The sequence below is a fragment of the Dreissena polymorpha genome, chromosome 15 (assembly GCF_020536995.1).
Source record: "Dreissena polymorpha isolate Duluth1 chromosome 15, UMN_Dpol_1.0, whole genome shotgun sequence".
Classification (NCBI taxonomy): Eukaryota; Metazoa; Mollusca; class Bivalvia; order Myida; family Dreissenidae; genus Dreissena; species Dreissena polymorpha.
Genome location: NC_068369.1, coordinates 18,923,435 through 18,946,786, shown reverse-complemented (window position 1 = coordinate 18,946,786; position 23,352 = coordinate 18,923,435). Strand labels below are relative to the sequence as shown.

Here is a 23,352-nt window from a genome sequence, read left to right as displayed (position 1 = left end):
ATTACAACATGTTGCAACATCAAGTTATTTTGTCATTAAATCAGTAGCTGACTATTTCAATGTATACAAAATATATACTTCAAAACATACATACATTTATATTTGTGCAATGGTTATAGCATTATGTTTGTATATAATATTGTAAATTGTATAGTGTGTTATTATACATGTAACTACCTTTTTACAGGCCAGTTAAAATATAATTAAATATCTAGTTTAAATATCTAAAGCGAAAGAAAGAATTAGTATTTTTGTGTATTAAACCTTAAATTATATTTTAATATTTTTAAGTTAATTTTTACAGTTTTACATTCATTTTACAGCAAATGTTTCTGTCCTGCAATGCCTTACCAAGTGTCTTTGCGAGGACAGATTCGCTGAACTGCCCATCCCCCTTCTCGTTTTTTGCGAGCACCTTGAACTCATAGTTGGTGTCTGGCTCGAGACTGTAGATAGTGAACCGGGTCGCGTCTTTGGGCTCCACTGGCATGGTCGTCCATGTGCCCGGGTACGAGTTGATGATTGAGCGAAACCTGGTGAGAGATTAACAGTGTTCTTGGAAAATTGGGCTTAATGCATGTACAACAAGTGTCATCCCTGATTAGCCTGTGCACTTTTCCCTTTCATGGAATTTTTCAATCTTTCAAGTCCCTTCTAAACGGCAATCCAGTTAACACAGAAAGTGTTGTCCCGGATAAGCCTGTACTTTACAAACATGTATTAAACCCTATTTTCCCAGAGCAAGGACTAGATGTTACAGCATAAGGAAAGCCTGGCTGACACAATGTTTTATCAATGTTTTACCTGGCTGACACAATGTTCTATCAATGTTTTACCTGGCTGTCACAATGTTCTATCAATGTTTTACCTGGCTGACACAATGTTCTATCAATGTTTTACCTGGCTGACACAATGTTCTATCAATGTTTTACCTGGCTGACACAATGTTCTATCAATGTTTTACCTGGCTGACACAATGTTCTATCAATGTTTTACCAGATCACTTTGATTTTTTGCTGATGGCTTTTTGCTGTTTTCAACAGTTATTCGGTCATAATTTACTCTGGCTTACCAGTACTAAGTGAACATCCTACCGCCAGTAACTGACTACTGTCCTACCTGAATTAGAGGTACGGTAGGGTGGAATTACAGTAGAAAGAATTTCATGTCCAATGCCTGCACAAGTCATGTTAAAGATCAAACCCCCAAAAATCAAGTTTGTAGCCCATACCAACTTAGTCAGCTGGCAATTACACAATGTCATATAATGTATCACCTACCATATAATGAAATATTGTGGTGTACTGCTATAAGCCGGTAACCATCGCAGTTTTGCTGTAAACAGATCTGTTTCCACGGTAACATTGTATGGAGCATATGGTGTGGTGTCTGAAAAGAAATCACAAATATTTCTTAAAATGTATTCTCTTTTTGTCATCATAAAGTGTTCATAGTACATATGTTTTTCTTATAAATACAAACACTGCTTCTAAGAATAATTATGGTGCTTTTCAGACACTTCATGTTTAAGGCAAACTTTATGCACAGAAACTTAAACAACAACTTCATATATGATACTTTTTTTCAGTCCATAAATCCAGTCCACAAATTCAGCTTATACACAACAGTTTTAATTTTGAACACATTTGTTTTTTAAGTACAGTAGATGGTGGTAGCAATCCTAAAGTGTGTGATGGATACTTAAAACCTAGAAAGATGTTCTTTTGTATGAAACAATAAAACACAACAATTATAGGCCAGAGGTTTTGTAAATAAATGTAAAAGGAAACAAAAAAAATTCAATGAGAAACAGACAATGGTAAAAGCAGATAGAACTAAAAATGAGGGGTAGAATTATTTTCAACTTCATAACCTTAGGGAAAAGCTTTTTCAATAATACTTCACACAAAACATTTATAGTAAAACAAATAATTATCATGAGCAGGTATATCAATTAGTTTAAATACAGTATATTTGATAAATATGGTAATATATCAAAATGATAATCTCAGATTTTATTCTTTAAACAAAAGGGCCAATATGGCCCTAGTTCGCTCACCTGAGAGGAGTCGGTTCATTTAATCTTTACCATACATCAAACTTGACCTAGATATTGTCTAGACAAACATCCTGGTCAAGTTTCATCATTATTGAACAAAAACTCTGGCGTATGGAGTGTTTTTGTTTTTGTAAGATTTTACCTGGTGACCTATATTTTGAGTTGACCTACCAAACATCAAACTTTGCTTACAAAAATAAATATTTTGACCAAGATTCATAAAATCTGAAACAAAATTGTGACCTCTAGAGTGTTTACAAGGATTTTGTATAATATAATGAAAATTTGGACAATCTAAGGGCAATAATTATTGCATTATGTGATTTTGCTCATTATCAAACTTGACTGAGATCTTTCAGCAACTTTCATAAAGAATGCTTGAGAAGTGTGAATGCTAGAGTGTTTACAAACAAAATGTGGACGAACGGACGGCAGACAAAGACCAATTTTAAACCTCACCTGAGCAATCAGGTGAGCTAAAAAGTGTGTTTCACCTATCTGAGCCATTTTCCAACTTGTCCAAGAAATCAATAAAACCAATGTAATGACTAAGTTTCACTTTGATTAGGCAAAAAATGAGACTTCTATAGTGTTCGATCACAAGGTTTCTCTCTAGTCACATAAGGAAAACTGCCCCCCCTCCCCCCCTGGCAGCCATGTTATTCAACTGGCCGGAACCATTTTCTGACTCAACTCTCATATCAAGGAAACAAATGTTCTGACCAAATTTCATGAAAAATAGGCCCAAAATGTGACTTCTAGAGTGTTCACTTGTTTTCGCTATATACATATAGAGAAAAATGCCCCACCCACTGGCGGCCATGTTTTTTCACCGATCTGGACCATTTTCGAACTCGTCCGAGAAATCAATAAAACCAATGTTTTGATCAACTTATATGATTATAGGGCAAAAATTGTGACTTCTGGAGTGTTTACAAGGTTTCTCTATAGCCAAATAAGGAAAACAGCCACGCCCACTGGCGGCCATGTTTTTCAACGGACCGGAACAACTTTTGACCTCAACCAACCTATCATCAAGACAAACGTTTTGACAAAGTTACATGAAGATTGGACATGAAATGTGACTTCTACAGTGTTTACAAGTTTTTTCCTTTTTTTGACCTAGTGACCTAGTTTTTGACCCGGCATGACCCAGTTTCGAATTCGACCAAGATTTCATTGAGACAAAGCTTCTGACCAAGTTTCATGAAGATCGGACAATAAATGTGGCTTCTAGAGAGTTTACGAACAAATGTGGATGGACAGACGACGGACAAAGACCGGTCACAAAAGCTCACCTGAGCAATCAGGTGAGCTAAGAAAATATACACTAAACATATTTACATAATAATTATTATCTACGAAAAGTCGTTATCATAAAAGGCAAGGAAACAGAGTGCCAACAACTTTTAGCAATAAGCAATCTAAAAGTAAAACATTAATTTTTCTTAATTTAACTTTTAAAATATTTTTATTTACATCATGCAACAAAAATTACTACATAAAAAGAAAAGGAATTACAATGCTGAGCACAATTTAAACAAATACCCGGTCCATTCTGCTTGGGAGCTTAATAGAAATAGAAATAATAATCATTAATTGGGGTTATGTACCATACAAGATCACTCATCAAATCAAATTAGCATATTAATTATCTTATATCAGTGGTTTCCTATTGATTGAAGAGTAGTAATGATGTGGAATCTTTACAGGCAGCTGTTATACATAAATACCATAAAATAACTGGCTAATTTAAATACTAAATGTGGCTTAGAATTTTTAAATTTATTTTAGAAGTTTGTTGTCATATAGTGTACTATGGCATGTTCAATGCAGAAATGTATAACTAAGTCAGTATATCGAACACAATTGTGCTTAAAATATTAATACAACTATACATTTCAATACAACAAATGTTCGGAGAGACAAATCAACTATATAATCTACAGCGAACAAAAAGACAAATGCCAACATTGGCAGCAGTCAAAATTCCTTCCAAAACTCTCATCTATTAAGGGATTAGCAACACCTGCCCAGCAGTTAGAGGATATGAACAAACACAATTTTTAAAAATGTATTTCAAATCGGAAAAACTGACCATGGGCCATAAAAACAAAACTCATAGCTGCCAAAGTCCTTTTTTATCATCAATCATCTAAACATTAAGCCATTTAACTGTGAAAGTATGATTGGTATTGACCCAGTAGAAAAATTGCTTTCATAACAATCATCTACACCTTAATGTCATTAAACTGTGAAAGTTTAACCCTTTACCACTTAGATACATATTTAACCCTTTATCATTTAGATACATATTTAACTCTTTACCACTTACCATATACGTGCGCTTATAAGACGCATTTTTAAGACTTAAATTAATAAGTTACAGTTGGGGTCGCGTCTTATAAGCGAGATACTGGTGAAAATAAACAAAAAAATTCAAAATATCGAGTTTACTGGGCTTATGCTAGCCAAGTTGGACACTTGTCAGTTGTTTTGAATCATCGCGGCAGCCATTTGCATTTTCTCTAAAGTCTGTATTGACCCGTACCGTGTATCGGAACGCTATGTTCAGTTACCGATTTATTTGTAATAAAATGTTTTGTTACTGATTTTGTTGTCTACTATTTTTAATTTGAATTTTGTTATTTTTGGGGCGTAATACGTTATATTGTCCGTGATTATTCTTGAAAAGTTTTTATCACCTGATTGTTTGCGCGCGACGTCGTTAAATGCCATATAAATTGGCCATCATAGTATACTTGTGTAAGCGGCAACACCATGCCAACATGCTTAAAACAACAGCAAAATCAATTCTCCGTTTGAAACTGTCAATTGTTTAATAAACACGCTGCCGATTACAAATGCTATTTGACAAGTTTGTATCACCTGATCGTCTTTGTTCCACGTCGTTAATTTTCAATTAAGACATAACTGGAAATTAGGGTATCCTCTGAAATAAGTTACCAGTTTGCAACTGTCAATTGTTAAATAAACACGTTTATTCAGACGACCCACTAATGCCGATGACACATTATTTATTAGGGGCCAACAAGGACGGGAGCAAAGAGCGACCGCATGCAATTATCCCCATATGGCTTTCTTCTTGACACGTGATTTCGATCTGAGCTTTGGAGTCTATCACTATCACTCGATTGGCTAATTTTATGAAAGTAGGCGTTACCTATTGTTGATAGACAATGGGCGTAAAATTTGCATAATCTAGGTAATAAAACTAAACGCTTTCAAAATATCTGCCTATTAGATTTCAATACCTGTCAAACAATACAATTAAGATGACTGACACGATCAATTTTGCTTGTGCATTAATATTACGAACGTAATATGTTTGCAATTGTTAGGGCAAATGATTAATACGCAATTGTTAGAAATTTTGTCAATTTGATAATTATTTTTATTGCATGAATAATATTTGAAAATAAATTAAAACCCACTAATATATCATAAAATAAACAAATATTATTTACTTTGTTGTTTGATTGTTTTATTTTTCAGACTTGCGTGAATTACTAATTGTATGCAGCGAGAGTTTTAAAAATTCTCAATGTTTTACTAATTGAAGATTTTCTTTAACATTCTGCCATTTTTCGGCCATTTTCCGGCCGATGAATACGGCAAAATTTGACCGCGTCTTACACGCGGGTCAGTCTCAAATCCACCCATTATAAAGTCCGAAGTCGGGGTGCGTCTTATAAGCGAGGGCGTCTTATAAGCGCACGTATACGGTAGATACATATTTAACCCTTTACCACTTAGATACATATTTAACCCTTTACCACTAAGATACATATTTAACCCTTTATCACTTTGATACATATTTAACCCTTCACCACTTAGATACATATTTAACCCTTTACCACTTTGATACATATTTAACCCTTTACCACTTAGATATGTATTTAACCCTTTACCACTTAGAAACGTATTTAACCCTTTACCACTTTGAAACGTAGTTAACCCTTTACCACTTTGATACATATTTAACCCTGTACCACTTTGATACATAAATTAACCCTTTACCACTTTGATACGTAGTTAAACCTTTACCACCTAGATACATATTTAACCCTTTACCACTTTGATACGTATTTAACTCTTTACCTTTTAGATACATATTTAACCCTTTACCACTTTGATACGTATTGAACTCTTTACCACTTAGATACGTATTTAATGTCATTAAACTATGAAAGTTTGAACCAGTCCCACCCTGAAGTTCAAGTCCTTCAAAACACAAGCTTTCGGACATATGAACATATGTACGGATGGAAAAGTGCAATGATTTTATCATCAACCATATAGAAGCTGAAACATTTTACATATATTAATTACTATTAAATAAATACAAAATTGATAATAATTGATTTTAACAAGCAATAAATATCTTCTATTCTATGTTATATGTATATATAAACATTAAGTTTAATATGCATGAGGACATTCCAAACAAGGGACATAACATGCTTATAACACTAAACAGCATCATTAAACCACCTCTACAGCCCCTAGCATGCCAAAATGCACCGCAAATCTGATAGTAAGTTTGATTGAAATAAGCGGGAAAGAGTTCTATGTGCACTGGCATTTACGCTTAATAAATATCAATTTAAAGTGACCTTTTTATTAATTGAAGTAAAGAACCTGTCAAATGTTGTTTTGAGTGTGTATACATATAGTGTTTTGAGTGTGTATACATACAGTGTTTTTCCCACTATTTTAAGAACGGGGCTGGGTCCCTTTGCATAAGTCATTTTGACTAAATTTGGGAAATTTGTCTAGTTTTTTTTTTGCTAACAAATATGTAAATTGAATATAAAAGTGATATTTATATTATATTCACTAAGGTTTTACTTATAGAGCTGGATTTGAGATGAATTAAATGCTTAAAATTATTGAAACATTTTTTTTGAAAGTCTTCAATTGGGAATTTTCAGGTCCTTTTTGGGAAAAATATATACTATTTTCCGTTGGGAATGGGTCTCCCTACAGGACAAAAGATGTGTTTGTTAGAAACACAATGTCCCCTTTTGCGCCGCTTTGAAGCCATTTATTTGACCTTTGACCTTTCACCACTCAAAATGTGCATCTTAATGAGATACACATGCATGCCAAATATCAAGTTGCTATCTTCAATATTGCAAAAGTTATGGCCCATGTTCAAGTTTTCGGACAGAGGCACAGACTGACAGACAGACAGACTGACGGACAGTTCAACTGCTATTTGCCACCCTACCGGGGGCATAAAAAACACACTGTTGAGTAAAAATTTGTCCTTTCATATTTTATCTTGCTTTGTAGAAAATTATTCTTAGAAGTTTCTCAGGGATTTCCATGTTGCTTTTTTCCAAGCCTTATTAAAACACTAAAACCTAAGAGTGGAGAAGAAGAGACTCCTTCAGTTCAAATCAGGATCCGTTAGTCTAAAGACATTAATGGTAAACAGAACCCCTCTAATATGTTTTGCTGAAACCCCAATTAACCCATTTATGCATGGCGTCTAGAAAAAAGGCCTTGGCAATCAGCGTAGACCCAGATGAGATGCCGCATGATGCGGCGTCTCATCAGGGTCTGTCCTGTTTGTTTAAAGGAATTTCTGTAAGAAATATTCTAAATATAGAAATAAGTATACTAGAAATCCCTAATTCTGGACATAAATTGATCCAATTTAGAAGAATGGGAGAGTCCACTAGGCATAAATGGGTTAAGCTGTAGTGGACATACTCTGAATGATAATCTCTGTGCTAGTGACAATGATGCGCACAGGGTTCTGCGCCTCACATTCATATATGCCGTGGTCAGTCTTGACCAGGCTGTAGATGGTCAGATTTCCCCCGTTGTTGACCACTCGCGCACCAAGGTCTAGAGGACTGGACTCCTGAAACATGGTTTGGTATGCTGAGAGTAAGCTGTCTTCATCAGATGTCATATCACCCCAGTCAATTAACCTATTAACACTTACATTGCTAATGTTTTTTATGTGTATCTCATGTAAGCATTTTACCAGTTCAAATTGTATATGTGTATGCCAATAACTTAAAAAGCTTCCCAAATTGAATCAGTGGTATTGGAAGAATGGCTCTAACAAAAATTAAGTGACCAGACAATTACAGGCAAGACAAAATAATACATGGGCCTGTATTTAATGTGTTACTAAAAGCTATATCAAAGTTCCTTTATCAATAAATCTTTGACATGCAACCGTCTAATTATAATGAAAAGGTTGTAAGAGCACCCACCTTTCTCCAGACAATGGTTGGTGTCGGTGTTCCAGTGGCAACGCAGGGTAGAACAACAGCCTCGCCCAGTTGTCCAAAGTACTGGGCGTCAGGGCGCACTAAGAACCTAGGAGGGTCTGAAACCATCGCCAAACTAGCCTTCATAACCAAGCAATCGTTTTTATGAATCTTGTCTAGTTTTTTGCATGTGTTCTGTCATTATGTCCTTTGAGTATCATGCCAATTGCCATGCAGTTAAAAGGGATACTGACTGTCAGTTTTCCATGACCTACCAATTGGTTTTATGAATCTTGTCTAGTGTTTTTTTTCCAATTTGTTTTGTTGTTGGATGCTTTGAGTATATTGCCATTTGTCATGCTGTTAAAAGGGATACTGACTTTCAGTTGTCCATTATGTCAGGCTATGTGACCATTGATGAATGATCATGAACCAACATCATGTAATTTTCTTTTTCTTATAATTTTAATTTTGAATAGTAACTAGTATACTGTATTTGTGTATTATAACAAAATAAATAGTTACTCAAAATGTGTGTATTAATATTCACAACTGCACCTTGACAATATGTTGTTCATCTGTATGTAAATAGTCAAAGGCTGTTTGCCAAATGTTGTAATAACAAACTTGAAACAAGATGCGTTTGTGAAACACAATGTCCCCCTATATGACGTTTGACCTTGTAGGATGACATTGACCTTGACCCTTCACCACTAAAAATGTGCAGCTCCATGAGATACACATGCATTTCAAATATAAAATTGCTAGCTTCAATATTGCAGAAGTGACATTACATGAGCAATTTTGACCCATATATTTGACCTTGAAGGATGACCTTGACCTTGACCTTTCACCACTCAAAATGTGCAGCTTTATGAGATACACATGCATGCCAAATATCAAGTTGCCATCTTCAATATTGCAAAAGTATTAATAAAATGAGCGATTTGGGCCACATATATTTGACCTCTGACCTTGAAGAATGACCTTGACCTTTCACCACTCAAAATGTGCAGCTCCATGAGATACACATGCATGCCAAATATCAAGTTGCTATCTTCAATATTGCAAAAGTACTCATAAAATGAGCGATTTTGGCCACATATATTTGACCTCTGACCTTGAAGAATGACCTTGACCTTGACCTTTCACCACTCAAAATGTGCAGCTCCATGAGATACACATGCATGCCAAATATCAAGTTGCTATCTTGAATATTGAAATACTGCAAAAGTGTACATTAAATTTGCGATTTTGACCCATATATTTGACCTTTGACCTTGAAGGATGACCTTGACCTTGAGCTTTCACAACTCAAAATGTGCAGCTCCATGAGATACATATGCATGCCAAATATTAAGTTGCTATCTTCAATATTGCAAAAGTTATTGCAAATGTTAAAGTTGGCGCAAACAGACAGACAGACAGACCAACCAACCAACAGACAGGGCAAAAACAATATGTCCCCCACTACTATAGTGGGGGACATAAAAAACAAAATTGGTAGTGTGCACGTTCAGGATTTTTCACAAAGATAAAGCTTTGGGTACTCGTGTGTTTTCTTTACCTTTAAGAACAAAGTAAAGAACATACTTTAATTTCTATTTCTTAATTATAAGTTGTGTCGAGCGAAAATGGGCCTTGTGCCATATTGTTACGTACCTCTGCTTTGAGGTATACCGTTTTAATGACTTGATTACTTATAGCTTTCAAATAGTTGTTAATATAGTGTTACGCTTGTTCATTCCGTTTTGAAATATGACACAAGTCCATAGTAAACATTTAAACAATAATTTATTCGTGCGAAGACAATAATCGCAATAAACTTCGTGCGAAGACAATAATCGCAATAAACTTCGTGCGAAGACAATAATCGCAATAAACAACCCGTTAGACAGCAACACAATGTAAGTGATTCCTAACCGCCAGCTTCCCGGTAATTATACTAGGGTAGTATTTACAAAGTTAATGGCGTGTGACGCACAATAAGTCAGTTCTGCGTTCTTTCAGTGTTTATGTGTAAATAATACAATAAAAGTGTAAAAATGCTTCCAAAATCAGTGTTACTTAATGTAAACAAACTTCAATTTACTGGATTATTACTATAAAACATGTGATAACGACTAAAAGGTATTTACTTCGAAAAATGAATGACTCTTAACAAAAATTACGTCTATCCTAGATCTTGACTAAAACTCAACTCCTGTTTTAGACTTTTTGTTTAATACTGATGACCAAAATTGGTCAGTGACCAAGATTCTGGGCAGTGACCAAGATTCTGGTCATTAATGACCCGAATTCTGGGCACCAGTGACCAAAACTGGTCAGTCACGTGACTGACCAAAAATAATGACCCAGAAATTCGAACGTTTCATGACGTCGTTTACCAAATGTCATAACAATGAGACATAATGGCGCCTTATTTAGAAAAACAATGAAAAATACAAAGTATTCAAATGGATGGCTTACTTCTAGACGAAAGTTCTGGTGATGTTAAGATTATATAGACTCAGTTGTGTACACTTGTCAATTGGTTTATAAAGTCACATAATGTTACCAGAATGAACAACTTAAAAGGCAGTCATTTGAAAAGGTAAGTGCAACTGTTACACCTGGGGTGTATCATTACCCCCCTCTTAATAAGGCAAAGCTCCTGCTGCCTTACACTTAACTTAATTCATCACGTACAGTTCATTATTAAAAATAGACAAGGTACTTAACTGCATAGTAGATACACATCAATAACTGTTCAATCTATTTAACTACTAGCTTAGTATATAACTGTTAACTGTGTTTACTGTTCCTTAAGTATGTTATTGTTCATATCATGTCAGTTAATTTAAATTCTTATTCATAGTCTGTATCTGTTCTTTGTAACACAAATTTACAATTTCATGTTTTCACCACAGCAAACATATTTTACAGATTGTTACATATTATTTCCAGAACTAGACATTAATGCCCAATGTCTTTGGTGGATCGATTCGTCCGACATCCTGTGTGGAGTTGATCGACTTGTACCTCTGGTAGAATGGCCCATACGACAGTCGGTGTGGAGTGGATCATCTGGTGCCTCTGGTAGAATCGCCCATACGACATCCTGTGTGAAGTGGATCGTCTGATACATCTGGTGGAATTGCCCTGCCGACATCCTTTGTGGAGTGGATCGTCTGATACCATTGGCGTGAAGTGGCTCCCATTGCCTGACATTTGTCGTCTGTCCTTGCCCAGAGCATCCTTGATCACAGTCACATTTCTGATTGATATTTAGTACCAACTGAGATACCAGTCCACTATGGTTCTTTTGAATGTTCATCTTAACATCATGACAAGAACAGTTCCTAAGTTCATTTGTTTTGCAAGGCAATGGTGGTGTTCGATAGTCGCCACTTTTGATGGATTTCTTCTTTGCTCGCACTAGCCTGCTGACCCAAGGCGAAGTTCTTTTCTTGCACACACATTTCTTCTTAATGACCTCTTCATCATTTCGTTGTACATTGGAATGGGTTGAAAGCGCCAGACGAGATATTTGCTTAAGTGAGGCGGCATCGTTTTTGTTGATGACAATTTTAAATGCTACCACTTTATCAGACACACGTCCTTCATGCTCCTGCCTTATATCAATTCTTCTTATGCTCAGATCCTTCGTATCGTATTCGCTATCATTTTCGGCAAATACGCTGGCTACCCTCCCAATACACTGTGCACGTGTTATTTCTGCACCTTCGTCTTTAACATGCACTTCTATCACTGCTTCACAATCCCCTGGCACTGATGCTTCATCTGCAACTGTTACTTTTCGCATTTGCCTCAGCATTTTCTGTATACAAGGTATTTCTTGGCCTTCTAAAGAAATAATACCGCGACTCAAAATTATATCTGCTGGACTCTCAGCGTTCCCCAACACGTCATAGCCCAACAGCACGTCATCTTCTATGTCGGCTACTATAGCTTCTTGAAGCCTCTTGACTGGCCCAAGCTGCATTCTGAAGGCTCCTCGACCCATTACCTTAATGGGCATACCCCCAGCTCCCCGTAAACCTATGGCACCAGTTAACTTTGGCTTCTCACTCTCTCTAAGCCGATTGAAAATCCTCGAAGACACAATAGTTTTCGAGGCACCAGTGTCAGTAGTAAAAACGACAGGGGTATCTTCCACTGTACCCTCAATGTACAGGCCATCCCCATAGTCCCTGTCGTTACAACTGCTCACTGGCTCTGTCGATGTTGTGGTTTCCTTTTGGCCCTCCAATACTAGATCATTTACATGGACCTCCCTTTGGCCGCAAGGGCTGGTCCTTTCCCGTTTAAAAGCTTCTGTTTTTCATCAGCTGTTCTGTTAAAAGCGTTCTTTTGCTCTTGATTATGGCATTCCCTCGCATAGTGTCCCTTCTGTTGGCATCTGAAGCAAGTCACATCTTTCTTGAAGTTTCTTTTTTGAGGTGTGTTTCGCTCTGCCTCTAGTTTTTCGATCCTCGCCAATAGCTCTTTTATTGTAGATGCTTCGCTTTTGCTGTCATCTTCGTTTTTTACTCGCGAAGGATTTGTCTTTGCATCTGCCCCCTTAATTGCGAAAGCCTTTTCTTCCTCGTCTGCAACGGTACTATCATAATCGTCGTGTTCAGTTCTCCTGGCATTATAACGGTTTCGTCTTTCAGCTCTGTCTGAACCCCGGATTTCTATCAGGTTCACGGCAAAATAAACCGCCTCATCTATATTCCGCGGTTCTTTGTTAAACTCCACCTCGAATTTGACGTCGTCGTCGTTTAGTCCACCTAGGAATCTTCGTACAAGATCTTCATCCCTAGTACGTCGATCTCTCCAGCCATGAGCCTTGTCATAGAGTTGCTTCAACTCCGCTGCATACTCTTCGAGAGTCTCGCCATGTCGTTGCGACCTTCGGCTGAACTTTGACGCAAAAGAGCGCGGCGTTTCGATGACACGGAAACGGCTGTCTAGTTCATCCACTAAAGATTGATAGTCATTTAGCAAGTTTGGGGAGAGTTGCGAAAATGCAAACTGGGCTGCCAAACCTTCGAGTCTGGGTAGCAACTGGTCCAGCATTTCGTCTTGGCTCCAATTGTTCCTTTTTGCGATCGCTTCAAACTGCGATATCCAAGTCACCCAGTCCTCTTTACCACTAAATGATGCCATCTTTACATGTGGAAGTCTTCTCTGCTGATTTGGACGATGACCATCCATGTAGACAGGAGTCTGGTACTCGTATCTGCCACGGGCATTTTCGCACCTAGTATTTGAAACCCCAGGTTGCGCATACGGCTGTCCATTGTCAGTTTGCCGTTCGTAATTACGGTCAATCACAAAGCCGTTGTTAAGAAACCGCGGCGCTTGCGGTTCCGGCTGCGACTCCCTCACGTCGGGCACTCTGTTGCTTACTCTAGAATCAACCCGGCTATCACCCGCACTACGTAGATCATCATCTAGATCACCCACATGCCTGTGTACCGTCGCAACAAATGTGTTGTTGTTCGCGTTGTTAGCAGTCGAAGATGTGGTACCCCGCCCTGCTTCCTTCAGCTGCTTTAACTCCACAACGACATCACGCAAAACGGAAGCCATATTCGACATTTGATCGTGTAGCGCTCGTACCCCGTCGTCAGGTACATGTTGGCTTTCGTACGCGACCTCCGCGTCCGACTCAGGTGTGTCTTCATCGCCACGAGCCGACGAACCACTTCCGTCACGGAAGGTTACCTCACTGTCTACCGCCCTCGGATCATTCATATTTGACTTATACGATCGTAATAAATTATTGTATAAAATAACACTTTCAACCCACTGTTTGCACTTTGTTTTTTTGAAATTACTAGTACGTTTATTTAAAACATATGCCTACATTCGTGTGAACGCGCGTAACAACAGTCCGATGTTTGACCCGAAAAAAGTGACTATTGTATATGTCAAATGGTAGCGTAATAAAAAGTAACAATTTTCACTTTAAACGTAGATAAGCGTCGGATTCATATCGCTGGATTGAGTTTAAAACTTCAATCCCACTTCTGACACCAAAAATGTTACGTACCTCTGCTTTGAGGTATACCGTTTTAATGACTTGATTACTTATAGCTTTCAAATAGTTGTTAATATAGTGTTACGCTTGTTCATTCCGTTTTGAAATATGACACAAGTCCATAGTAAACATTTAAACAATAATTTATTCGTGCGAAGACAATAATCGCAATAAACTTCGTGCGAAGACAATAATCGCAATAAACTTCGTGCGAAGACAATAATCGCAATAAACAACCCGTTAGACAGCAACACAATGTAAGTGATTCCTAACCGCCAGCTTCCCGGTAATTATACTAGGGTAGTATTTACAAAGTTAATGGCGTGTGACGCACAATAAGTCAGTTCTGCGTTCTTTCAGTGTTTATGTGTAAATAATACAATAAAAGTGTAAAAATGCTTCCAAAATCAGTGTTACTTAATGTAAACAAACTTCAATTTACTGGATTATTACTATAAAACATGTGATAACGACTAAAAGGTATTTACTTCGAAAAATGAATGACTCTTAACAAAAATTACGTCTATCCTAGATCTTGACTAAAACTCAACTCCTGTTTTAGACTTTTTGTTTAATACTGATGACCAAAATTGGTCAGTGACCAAGATTCTGGTCATTAATGACCCGAATTCTGGGCACCAGTGACCAAAACTGGTCAGTCACGTGACTGACCAAAAATAATGACCCAGAAATTCGAACGTTTCATGACGTCGTTTACCAAATGTCATAACAATGAGACATAATGGCGCCTTATTTAGAAAAACAATGAAAAATACAAAGTATTCAAATGGATGGCTTACTTCTAGACGAAAGTTCTGGTGATGTTAAGATTATATAGACTCAGTTGTGTACACTTGTCAATTGGTTTATAAAGTCACATAATGTTACCAGAATGAACAACTTAAAAGGCAGTCATTTGAAAAGGTAAGTGCAACTGTTACACCTGGGGTGTATCAATATGCAAGCCTGTCTGCGATAAAGTTATTTAAGAATGTGTATTTTTTTTAATTTGCGGATAGCATTGCCCCTGTGCCTATGGTATGAACACTGCATTTCACAAACCGGTAGGGAAAAAAAAACACTATACAAAAGTTTCATTCCCAAATAGGTTTCTTTACTATAGCATGCCTTACAAGGGAAATTAACCATAGAAAATATTTTCTATTCTATAATATAAATTCAAAACAAAATTTAGAGCAAGAAAATGTATATCTCACAAACATGCCATTGAACAATATCCACTTGTTTGGTGGCAATAATGTCATATGTGAAATCAATTGTATTTGTGGCCTGAGAATGTAACTAGCGGTTATTAAAATTGCAAGGAAAGAAAGAAATAACAAATTGCATCTAAATCAATTAATTGACTGTTTTATAAACAGAAGAAAATAAATTAAAAGTTCTCAGACACACTAACATGAGCAATTGCAATTGATTCCACAGCAGCCCAATTAAAACTCTCTTTTCTAACCTAGACTTACCTTTTACCTCTACCTGAATTATCTGTGAATCACCAGTCCCAAAAGTGCTCATTGCCGTACACCTGTAATTTCCTGAATCTGCTGTTGACACCCGATGCACAAGTAGACTACCGTTGCCTAGCAACATGAGACGCGGGTCTGACTGGTGGTCTATCACGATGCCATTCTTGGTCCACACTGTGTCATATACTGGGGGGTTTGCATCCACGGGGCAGTCAAGTCGCTCTTGGAAATCTAGTGCCCATATCACACTTCGAGTCATCTGATCTAGGAGGACTGTAGGCTTATCTGAAATTTAACAACAATGTATGAATTATTTTAAGGATGCATCGATGACACTGTGTAACAAATTGCTTGCACATGGTTTAAAAAATGTAAGTTGTTTTTCTTTATATTGCATTTTCGTTTTGAGGAGTTAATGCAACAAGGTTTAGTGTCCCAGCAATTTTTTTTTTTATGTCCTAATTTAGGATTGAGTGGTCCTTAACAAAATATAGTCAGTAATTAAGTGGCTACAGTCCAGCTGACTGTCTTTGGTGATGAACAATAACATGTTGCACTCAAATGACAAATGTTTCAATGTTCAGAATTTTCCCTTTTTGATCTGCAAAAATTATGGGATGTGCGGGTCATAAACACGATTAATGAACAGGGAAAAGCTGACTAACGATTGGAATTTCATACATGAAACGTCTGTTTTACAAAAACAGTCTTAGTGGTCATTCTAATTTTTTTCAAATAAATACTTTGTCGAACATTTTTGCAATATAAAAATATTTTGCGAAATTAAATTATAATATTTTTGAGAACAGAACCTTACTTATAAGTAGGGATGCAAGAGGTTACAAAAATCATTAACCCGTTAACCTTTTGCCGTAACCAGTTAGTAACCGGTTAACCGACACACCTTAAGTAGTTAACATGTCTAAGTGTACATAAACAATGTCATACCGCTCGTACCTGTACTCTCTATAGAAACAAAAGTAATTTGAGATCGATTGTGTTGATAACATGTCTGTTTCTATTTTAACATTTATTTTAATAATTTTGAAAATGTTTGCAATATATTGCTTTTACTTTTCCTGCGTAAAAGAATATGAGTAAAATAATGTAAGAATTACACAATGTTCATTTTCAAGGGTCATAAGCTTATTTTTGGTTGGGTCGTTTACATAACGTTCGCATCGAATCGCTCACAAATGGTGTGTTTCTTGGTTTATACTGTTTTTATTTAATTATCAATGTTAGATAATGTTTTGATATAACAAATAAGATGTGAACTCAACAAGATTTTAATTACGAATGCAATTCTTGATAAAACTGTCAGTTATAAATTCTTTATTGTCGTGGGCAATCGGTGTTGGATATTGATTAACAAAACATCAAAATAAGCCATCCAAGGTCTCAACTGAATTTTATCGCGAGTTCAATAAACGAGTTAATTACAGGGGTGTCAAATGCCCAAAATCTAAAATCCTGAAAATAAGCCTTACATGTGGGGGCCAGTGCCAAAAGAGGGTTAATAATTAATTTAATTATGTTAAATGTGTTAACAATATGTCAAATTAAAATAATGTGTGTTTAAATTGACATTTTGTGACCAAAATCTTTAAATACCAGAACAAAAATTCTCTTATTTATATCAATATCAAAAGCAGTTTTTGAGGGCCTAAATCCTGAATTCAGGAATAATCCTGAACTTTGACACCTCTGTTAATTGCATCTTGGCTAATAGACCCCACTCCCCGCAGTTCACTAGTTATTTTTTTCGCGAGTTAAACAAAACAACAGTGCCAATTATCAAACCATACCCCCTGTTTGGTTACACAAAGGTACTCATTTATTGCTTTATTACCTATGTTAGCGTTTCCGATCGCCAAAATCGCCAAAGGCGATTGAATCTTTCAGCTGGCGATTAAAGTTTAAAATGTGAATGAAAATGGCTATTGCAAAAAACCCTGATATTTCTCTATAAGTATATAATATTCCCTACTTTTAAAGAGAACTCGGTACCGATTTCCACATGTAATCGCCATAAAAGCTCCAGGTGGTAATAGATAGTCCACTGATAAGAGATAACCGGATGCCCTTATCGTATATTCAAGCCACATAACACAGTCATGTATGCTGACAGATGCATCACGGGAAATTTTCGGGTAACTTTCCAGTCGCCAAACTGTTATATTTAACGTCCAATCGGTTACGAGAATGTTTATGGAGGCGGAGTTATATAGCGATTATTATTTTTGATTGACGTCGGTCACTCGTGTAGTAAGCGTTTATCGCAGATTTATTAACAATGAATCACAGTTGTAGCATTATCACGTGATACAAAACCGGTAAATAAAGCAGAACATTAAAGGCGGTTTCGGGCATCATCATCACACCTATTTACCGTACTGTAAACAATCATTAATTATGAGAAGTTAATTGCAATTGGTGAGCAGTGTAAATTTACTTACGGCGAGTAAGTTGTGAAAAACAAAACCTGTTAATAATTTGATGCGGTAACAAATTAAATCCAGTGCATGTATATTATATCATGTCTATTTGTAGAACTGATATACACCGTTTTTCTACAGCCACGTGATAATAACTATTCACTATGCATTAATACCGGTATGCCATGTAGAACCCGAGAAAGAGCGAGAAATTATTGCTGTGGTCTGCAATGCCAAGTTCTACGCATGCAAAGCATGCATTTTTAAAAACAGACGATGTGTAACTAAATATAGTCTAGCCGCTTAGTACATGCAGTATTTAAGACTTACAAATTTACCAGTACGTTTGAATAAATTATATATTGCAACTATGGAAAAATATGTCAATTCAAGAATACATTGCAGTAAATGTATTTTTCAAGAATCAAGAAGCACCAGACTACGGCAAAAATTATTGGGAGAAGGGGGGGGGCGAAAAGGAGTTACGCAAGACCCACCCAATCAAAGACCAGTGCATATCTGAAAGTTCTAACATTGTATACCGTTTATGCCAGTGCATGAAAATAAATATAAATGAAAAATAAAAAAAAAACATGAAATTATTTGATTTCACGTAACAAATAATTTATTTAAATGTGACTTCATTGATAATTTAATACAGTCATTGTTGATACCTATAGATTCATGATAATGATAATGTCGTTCATTGAGCAAATAAGGTTATAATGTGGGTCGTCATCGTAGTGCTGAAATTTGGCTAGTAATTTTTTTTCCTTAGCGCCAACCTAGATTACCTTCTTTGTTGACAGGTTATTTACTTCTGTCGATAGTGCAGCATGCTGTTCTTACTAGTCGCCAACGCAAATTGGCAGTATGTCGCGAGCAAAACGTAAATCGTACGAATTGTATAATGAAAAAGAAAAAAATATTTCAAGAAAAAAAGCATACTTAAATTATTTGTTCAGGCTTACCTTTTCCCGAAAATGTAACCAGTTAACTGGTCGTTTCGGTAGGTTAACCTCTTGCATCCCTACTTATAAGGACAAAACATCCATACAACGAATTATTAAGAATAAAAACTACAATCACTTTGAAACTTTCATTTTTGTAATTTGAGAAGCATAATACTTTCTAAAATAAGTCTGATAAGTGGGTGTTTCGTGCACAATTTAGGGGTTGATAACACTATCAAAATATACATGCTAATTCCCATTACGTGTGACATTGGGGAAAGCCACAGCCTTTCAGTCCTGTCCCGATACATACTTTTTTCTTTGGAAATGGGTCCCTATAACAGCCCCAAATTTGAACAAATAGAATAAACAAGAAATCATCGGAGACGGGTGATGCTCCCCAAAGGAGTTTTTGTCACAATATTGCACTATATATTCAGATGAAAGGAAACGTCTTGAGGGCACAGTAGTTGGGGGCACAATAATTTTTTTATAGAAAATTTCAAAGGGCCATTACTCTGTGAAATATCATCCGACCAGAACCTGCAGATAATATGCACATCTCCTCTTGGTAGTGAAGCTTCCAATAAAGTTTCATTGAATTCCGGCCATTATTGCTGAGAAATAGCCCAGACAAAAATTGTGCACCGACAGACAGACAGACGCACACACGGACAGACGAAGCGGCGACTATATGCTCCCCCCAAAATAAATTTTGGGAGAGCATAAAAACACTGAAACAGTTACAATATACAAGCTAGTTCCCCCTACATGTGACATTGAGGAAGGCCACTGCCTCTGGGTCCTGTCCCACTCCGTTGCTAGGGCGACACTGGTACCAGCCCATGTCGACCTTCTCAACGATGGTGATCACCAGGCTCCCGTCATTCTGGATCACAATACGGGAACCGTACCCCTGCAGCAGGTTCACATTCCTTCCATCTTTGTACCTGCAGACATGGCATATATTGTACAACATGGGTACTTGTCTTAACATGGGTACATTGCACTGTCTTAACCCTTTTAGCACTCGGTTATGCATTTTACACTTCTATAGTCACTTAGAAAAATCGTATTTAATTTTTTTAAGACCTTTCTAAAGAGTTTCAATTTTTAAAGGCTTTATTTCATACCTTAAGACACTGATGATCAGCGAACAGCATAAACCTGAATAGACAGAGAATTACTTCCTGGCTGTTCTGGTTTTATGCTGGTTGTATTTATCGCAAATTTGGGTTTGCTTCTGAGCAGGAAATGATTTAATTAAAGCAATGTCAATCTTGCACACACAAAAATGTTTTTCATAAAATGCATCCATTAAAGGATTTATTTTTTCTTAAATACAATTGGAATTGTAAACATACAGATATTATACACCATGGGATTTAATAAAAATAAAATAGTGATTTAAACAAGGGCTGTTTGTAAAACATGCATGCCCCCCTTATGGGCTGTCAGTTGTAGTGGCAGCCATTGTGTGAATACGTTTTTTGTCACTGTGACCTTGACCTTTGACCTAGTGACCTGAAAATCAATAGGGGTCATCTGCCAGTCATGATCAATGTACCTATGAAGTTTCATGATCCTAGGCCTAATAATTCTTGAGTTATCATCAGGAAACCATTTTACTGTTTTGAGTCACTGTGACCTTGCCCTTTGACCTAGTGACCTGAAAATCAATAGGTGTCATCTGCCAGTCATGATCAATGTTCCTATGAAGTTTCATGATCCTAGGCCTAAGCATTCTTGAGTTATCATCCGGAAACCATTTTACTATTTCGAGTCACTGTGACCTTGACCTTTGACCCAGTGACCTGAAAATCAATAGGGGTCATCTGCCAGTCATGATCAATGTACCTATAAAGTTTCATGATCCTAGGCATAAGCATTCTTGAGTTATCATCCGGAAACCATTTTACTGTTTTGAGTCACTGTGACCTTGACCTAGTGACCTGAAAATCAATAGGGGTCATCTTCCAGTCATGATCAATTCACCTATGCAGTTTCATGATCCTAGGCGTAAGCCTTCTTGAGTTATCATCCGGAAACCATTTTACTATTTCGAGTCACTGTGACTTTGACCTTTCACCCAGTGACCTGAAAATCAATAGGGGTCATCTGCCAGTCATGATCAATGCATCTATAAAGTTTCATGATCCTAGGCCTAAGCGTTCTTGAGTTATCATCCGGAAACCATCTGGTAGACCGATAGACGAACCGACCGACCGACCGACCAACTGACATGTGCAAAACAATATACCCCCTCTTCTTCGAAGGGGGGCATAATAATCATTAAAGAGAGAAAGTGTTATTACTGCATCAGGAAACATTACAACATCATCAAAGGAAATTGTATATATATAACCTTTCTTTATACAAGTAATTAACATTCCTGCTGCAAATATGTTCCCAAAAGGCGTAATATGTAAGGATCTCATCAGTAATGCAACTGTGTAATATATAACATTACAAGGCGAAATATGTAAGGATCTCATCAGTAATGCAACTGTGTAATATATAACATTACAGAAAAGTTCACATGCTTTTGAGGTGACGGTGGCATGCATGTAATAGGTTAGGTGCCCACCTAGCGATTCCAAGCTTTGCTCCCTGATCTACGGGAGCATGATCAAAGCTTCTCAGAAGACACCAAGTACCACTTCTACCAAGGATACAGAATCGAGAGTGCCTCAATTAATGCAGGAATTTAAAAACAGGTTTGCCCTTTACAACGAGACCAACGAGTACATACTCTAACAACCATATACGATCAGGGTTCCCTCTGGCACAAAACTTTCTGCAGCAAAATTGACCTTTTTTAATGTCGTATCTCTTACTATTTGGGATATTTTATGGGTGATTATGTAGAAAACCTTGTAGCCAAATGGAATTTTGTGAAGCCAAATGTCCTTATCTGTAGCCTTTGGCTTATTTGGCGAATGGCATTGTAAGCCCTGTACGAAGAGTACTCACCATCTATACGTGATGTTGGCGGGGTACCCTCTGGCCTCACATATAAACTGTACCCTCTGTCCCAGCACAGCTGTTTTATTGGATGGATGACCAATAATATATGCCTGACCTAAAGTCAAAAGCAATATAGAAGAATAACAGAACATAAGACAAAATGTGCTAGTAATTTCCTGTTAGAACAGATTATTCGTAAATATTAATAACAATATGTAAATGATAATTATATTAATATATCTAAGCAACATTTCAAAGAATATATTTTTCTACCAATTTTATGGTGTAAACATTCAGTTACCAGTACTTTTTAGTATACAGGTACACAAATTTGTGGGGAAAAAAAACTATTATTTATTATAACCTTTTGAGATAAGTATCTGATCATACACGCCTTATATGATGATATACCGTATTAGGTTTTATTGTTTAGACTAATTCAAGCAAAATTTTAGTTTCTTATTAAACAACAAGATCACATAGGACCTGTAATATTAAAACCATCGGCAAGCCATTGAACACAAAACCGGACCTGTCAAAACTCAATAGGAGACCAACACACAACATCCAAGAATACCTTCCACAATCAGATGGACTGTATTTGCAATAGCGCCCACAGAGTTATTGAAAGTGCATTTATATATGCCGCCATCGTCTTTCTGCAGATTTCTTATTATCACTTCACTACCATCGCTCTGAAGTGTGACCCGCTGGGATATGACAAGGGGTCGCTCGTCTTTTGTCCACGAGGCCTGAGGCTTTGGAAAGCCCCCGGCATTGCAGTATATTCGGGCAGTGGAGTTCAAAGGTTTATGGAAAGACTGCGGTGAGCTAGATATTATCTTGGGCGGAACTGAAATAAAATTGAGCCCCAGCCTTGAGAAAGAATGCAAAATTTTAACTTTCGAAATAAAAATAAGGGGAACTTATCTTTGATCTAGATTGTCATGTGTTGTTGTATAGCAGGTTATATTTTTTCATGACTTATGTATTAATTTGGTGCCACAATTTAATTTATTTTTGTTTCCTTATGGTATTGTGCCAACTGCTTTTTAATAGCCCATATCAAACCTCCATTACACATGTTGTCAGTTGTTGACTGTGCTTTACTATTGGCCATGGTTTATAATAACCCTGAGAAGTATAATTCAATGCAGTGAAAACAT

The 23,352-nt window shown here is 36.7% G+C and overlaps 1 protein-coding gene across 3 annotated transcripts in view; it reads right to left on the bottom strand.

The window, feature by feature from the left end:
* Positions 1-23,352, bottom strand: part of LOC127859995 (protein turtle-like) — a 266,899-nt gene that overhangs the window by 18,159 nt on the left and 225,388 nt on the right. For 2 of the 3 annotated variants that reach the window (XM_052397672.1, XM_052397671.1), the window contains exons 4-11: positions 22,764-23,039; positions 22,193-22,301; positions 19,991-20,169; positions 15,826-16,113; positions 8,317-8,432; positions 7,802-7,955; positions 1,281-1,389; positions 352-533 (exon numbers count right to left, since the gene is read on the bottom strand). In XM_052397672.1, coding sequence (XP_052253632.1) covers positions 352-533; positions 1,281-1,389; positions 7,802-7,955; positions 8,317-8,432; positions 15,826-16,113; positions 19,991-20,169; positions 22,193-22,301; positions 22,764-23,039 — 1,413 coding nt within the window. The remainder of the gene's footprint in view (positions 1-351; positions 534-1,280; positions 1,390-7,801; positions 7,956-8,316; positions 8,433-15,825; positions 16,114-19,990; positions 20,170-22,192; positions 22,302-22,763; positions 23,040-23,352) is intronic. The other variant, XM_052397673.1, reaches the window with a different exon arrangement.